At 48.0% G+C, this 2,672-nt stretch overlaps 1 protein-coding gene across 1 annotated transcript; it reads right to left on the bottom strand.

Annotated features, from left to right (window-relative positions):
• Positions 1–511: 511 nt before the first annotated feature.
• On the bottom strand, positions 512–1,024 carry LOC124273396 (E3 ubiquitin-protein ligase XIAP-like). Its single transcript, XM_046708658.1, has one exon. The coding sequence runs from the start codon at positions 1,022–1,024 to the stop codon at positions 512–514; it is 513 nt and encodes a 170-aa protein (XP_046564614.1).
• Between the last annotated feature and the right edge of the window lie 1,648 nt (positions 1,025–2,672).

Raw genomic sequence — 2,672 nt, 5'->3', positions numbered from 1 at the left:
GTCTGTGTAAAGCTCTCTACAATACAAGACGGTGATATTCTACATAAAAACAAATCTGTGAGGTAGAAAAAAGCAGTATGGAGTGTTACGTTCTTTACCTCGTATAGTAAACCCCAAACAGGGAACAATTTTTGAAAAAAAGAGGTCTGTAAATGTCGTGCTGTCCATGTAAAGCTCTCTACAATACAAGGCAGCAAAACAAATGCATCAAGACGCTCAATAACACGCCCTCCGGTTTATGTAAAGCTCTCTACAATACATCACGGGAAGGCAGTTATATTCTACCATCGAGTCGGACAGTCTATGTAAAGCTCTCTACAATACAAGACCGTACGAACATCGTATTCTTCATTTTTTAAAACCACCCCCCCCCCAAAATGTACCCATGAGGTAGACATCGTCAACACTTTTCTTTTATAAAACACAACAGAGACAAGTAAACAACATTTCACAAATTTTATTCGTAAATATGCTTACATTACATTGTATTACTGACAATTCAGCTCTCAGTTCACAAATAAGTCCTCGTATCACTGTCGAATTTGAAGGGACACGTAATTTTCAGGAATGAGCACGATGGGCTAAACCTGTGATGTTCAAAGTCGATATCATCCTCGGCACACCATTTCCACAATCGTAATCCACACCAGGCACACGCCACCTTGTCCGAAACACCGGTATAATAAAACCCTCTCCAGGCTAGCTGTCTACCCTTCTGAACCATCTGTTCGGGCCAGTCCTTAAAAGTAGCCATCCTGTCGTAGCCACATAACATCGTTTCGTGACAGTAGTTCCGACTTAAATCCACCAGCAGCTTTCTATGCACCACCGATGGTTGTTTCCCACAGGTGTCGTTCCCACGTCGAACATCATATTTACCATCCATAGTTACACCGTCTTCGTATACATAGTCCGATAAAGTCACGGGCTGCTTCCTCGCGTCTGTATCATCCTCATAGCAAACGGACAATTGACCCCTTTCTCCATCCTTCTGGTATTTAAGAGTGTCGTAGTACTGAGACATCTTTGCTATGGTGAGTGGACAACCTCGCTCTCCGGCTGTCCGGCTCTAACTGACTTCGAGCTTGACATATCTGGGAGGTCTGTCAGTCAGGGATCACCACGTGCGTGACATCATCGTCAACCCCCCGAGGGCATACGTTGCTCCACATCAGGGCGATCAACACCCGTACACTATCGTCAAAGCCTCGGGGGCGTATCTCGCATGTCTCTCTCTCTCTCTCTCTCTCTCTCTCTCTCTCTCTCTCTCTCTCTCTCTCTCTCTCTCACAACGACAAACATCGTCAGGGGTGGTGGGCAAACGCCGTGGACTACTCTCTGGAGTAGAGTCGTCCTCTACCGTATAAACTACGGGACGTCTTGTGGGAGCTACCACCTCCGTGGTCCCGACACCCCCATCCTCGCTCAACCTGGGACGCGCTCCTAACCCCTTGAACTGCGAGCAGCTCATCCAACGCCCGTTTGTCTGAGTGCTCGCGTCACATGTCTTTTTGAGGCATTTGGAGCACTTCTCCACGGGTATCACCATCTCTCCATCCCAGAGGTCGCTCTCTGCGACCGCCTTCTTTTTCTTGCACAACGTAGGATCGTTGGGGCACTGTCTGGCGTAGTGTCCCTTTTCCCCGCACTTGTAACACTCTGCCCCAGGGCAGTTAGGAGACCAATGATCCGCGCTCCCACATCTGTAGCATTGGCCGTAGCTGGGGGTGCTGGATTTGCCGGGTGTACGTGGGACCGAGGCGGTGGGCGTTTTAGCGTCGACCATCCTCGCAGGGGTGGTCATCACCCCGCCGCCTAGCTTAGGGCAGTTTCTTCTGTAATGCCCCTTCATATTACATACCGTACAGGGTTGGGGACACTGCATCCCCCAATGTCCTGAACCCCCGCACCTGTTCCCGCACACTGCCTTCGGGCAGTACTCAAAAACATTGTCGCTGGATCCCGGACATTTCCAGCAATGTTTACGCTAACCAGTACACACAGTAGCAACAGCACCAGCATTGGTGTTCATAACGTTGGAAGCCATGTTGAGTGGTAGATACAGGTAGTGAGTCTGTTAAAAAAAAAAGATGTGTTGTCAATCCACGAGCGAACAGCAAGCACAACTATTCTGTACGGGGTATGCGTGCTTATATACCCGTACGCGCATAAAAGGGGAGTATTATCTCGTACGTGGTAGTCACAACGCACGATAGTCGTCACCTAGTTGACGCGTTAAGTGATGAGAAAATCCATACTATTATTCACTTTATAATTTTAGGCTGGTATACGTCTATTTCCCTGTGTTCCCTGTTAAACTGGTGACCACGCACTCTAATCTCGTCGGGTGTACTCACCGTTAAATCCAGCATTATATAGGTGTGGGGTTGTGACGTAGCATGGGCGTAGGCATCTCTTATAAATCCCGATTGACCCTGGAATATCTGTCTAGCTAAATGTTCTATCTGGCTTCTATCCCGATGTTTCTTGTACACAACCACGTACGTGCAATTTAAGCTGATTGTTCTGTGGAATGGTGTCCGCGCAAAAATGTTCTGTTGTGAGTATAGAATACTGGTCTGTCTGTGATGGGACCTTTTAACGAACCATCTAAGTAGCTCTTTTTCGTCCTCCTGGGTCAAATCACCTGCAGCGTCGTCAGTCACTAGCCA

This window comes from Haliotis rubra, unplaced genomic scaffold (assembly GCF_003918875.1).
Source record: "Haliotis rubra isolate DU_JTF1 unplaced genomic scaffold, ASM391887v1 Scf180, whole genome shotgun sequence".
Taxonomy (NCBI): Eukaryota; Metazoa; Mollusca; class Gastropoda; order Lepetellida; family Haliotidae; genus Haliotis; species Haliotis rubra.
The sequence above is the reverse complement of the archived record's forward strand: the minus strand, read 5'-3'. Positions and strand labels throughout refer to the sequence as shown.